The following is a 1,461-nucleotide window of genomic DNA, read 5'->3' as shown; positions in this document are numbered from 1 at the left end:
TTCATGGTGGCAGAGATAGGGAGGGATCCAAAGGTGTGGGAGGAACCAATGGCGTTCAACCCGGAGAGGTTTATTGGGGCCCAAGAAGAATCGGTGGACATTACCGGTAGCAGAGGGATAAAGATGATGCCGTTTGGAGCTGGAAGGAGGATATGTCCAGGGATTGGGCTAGCAATGCTGCATCTGGAGTACTATGTGGCGAATATGGTGAGGGAGTTTGAGTGGAAAGAGGTCCAAGGTCATGAGGTTGACTTGACGGAGAAGCTCGAGTTCACCGTCGTCATGAAACACCCGCTTAAGGCTCTTGCTGTGCCTAGGAGAAATTACTAGCTAGTACTCTTCTACTTCGCTTTGTTGCGCGGTTTAGCGTAATAAATACACCAAAGGCTAGGTTATATTTGATGATACTATGGATTCAAAGTTTTAGTGAAGGGAGTACATTTTTTGTACTTCGGAACAAATGATATAAATTAAGAACAATGCTTTTATTTTCTTCTTTGTACCATGCCTAGTGTTTTGTCAGCTGGAGCTAGAAAAGTAGGATTTATAGTGGACGAGATATTTCGTACGTGACTTCTTGACGATGGGCGTACTTTTGTTGAGAAATTGAAAGGAAGCATTTGTGATATAGAACCTGTTCTTTTCTCTGTCGAGCGACATGCTCCGGCGACCATGCTCCGGCGACCAGAAAATTAGACAGAAGACGCTGGTTTTTTCCTCTTTAAATGTCGCTGGTTTTCCTCCCTTCTTCCATTGTTATAGCTTTTGTTCTTAATAATTGATGTCGCTGTTTTATCCAGAGTCGCCACTTTATCTGGCGTCTCATTTTAGCGACAATTGCATCGTTACTTTAGGTTTTTCAATAGGAGATGTGTCGCTGGATCATTAAAAAAAATAAAAACTACTGCTATTTTGAGTGTCGCTTGGCGACAACTAAAAGAACAGGGCCATACTAGATAAAGCAATATGTCAAGAGGATTGGAAGGTCTGGTGGCCAAGACGTTTCATTACAATCAATCATATTGCCTTAGTGTAACAACATTCCAAAAAATCACAGAGAGACTTAATGTGTATTGTGATTTGTGGACGAGATATAATTTTATGTATGACTGGGTTGGTCACTATTATAGAAGAAAATGCTGTGAACAAGATAAGTGATGTTACCAAAAAACAAGATAAGTGATATCAATGAATGCATGAGTTTCTTTCGTATCCAAAAGTATTGGGTACACAATTTAATTACACAAAAGTGTGTTAGTAACGTCTTCTTCAGCTTGGTTTCAAAATCTAATGTCTTCTTGACCTTTGGTTTAAAACGCGGAAACGACGACGTTTTGTCTGTCACGGCTCCGTAGGTTTTATAACAAAAATTCAAAAAGTTATTGGCAAAGAAAAAAAAAACCAAATTCAAAAAGTTTCGTTTCCTCCAACAAAATTGAAAAAAAACAAAAAAAAAAAAAA

The 1,461-nt window shown here is 39.3% G+C and overlaps 1 protein-coding gene across 1 annotated transcript in view; it reads left to right on the top strand.

Annotated features, from left to right (window-relative positions):
- LOC109127408 (condensin-2 complex subunit G2-like) overlaps positions 1-330 on the top strand; it is a 2,997-nt gene extending 2,667 nt beyond the window's left edge. The window contains exon 3 of the mRNA XM_019232049.1: positions 24-330. Within this exon, the coding sequence (XP_019087594.1) occupies positions 24-330 (307 nt within the window). The remainder of the gene's footprint in view (positions 1-23) is intronic.

The sequence above is a fragment of the Camelina sativa genome, chromosome 11, assembly GCF_000633955.1.
Source record: "Camelina sativa cultivar DH55 chromosome 11, Cs, whole genome shotgun sequence".
NCBI lineage: Eukaryota > Viridiplantae > Streptophyta > Magnoliopsida > Brassicales > Brassicaceae > Camelina > Camelina sativa.
The sequence above is the reverse complement of the archived record's forward strand: the minus strand, read 5'-3'. Positions and strand labels throughout refer to the sequence as shown.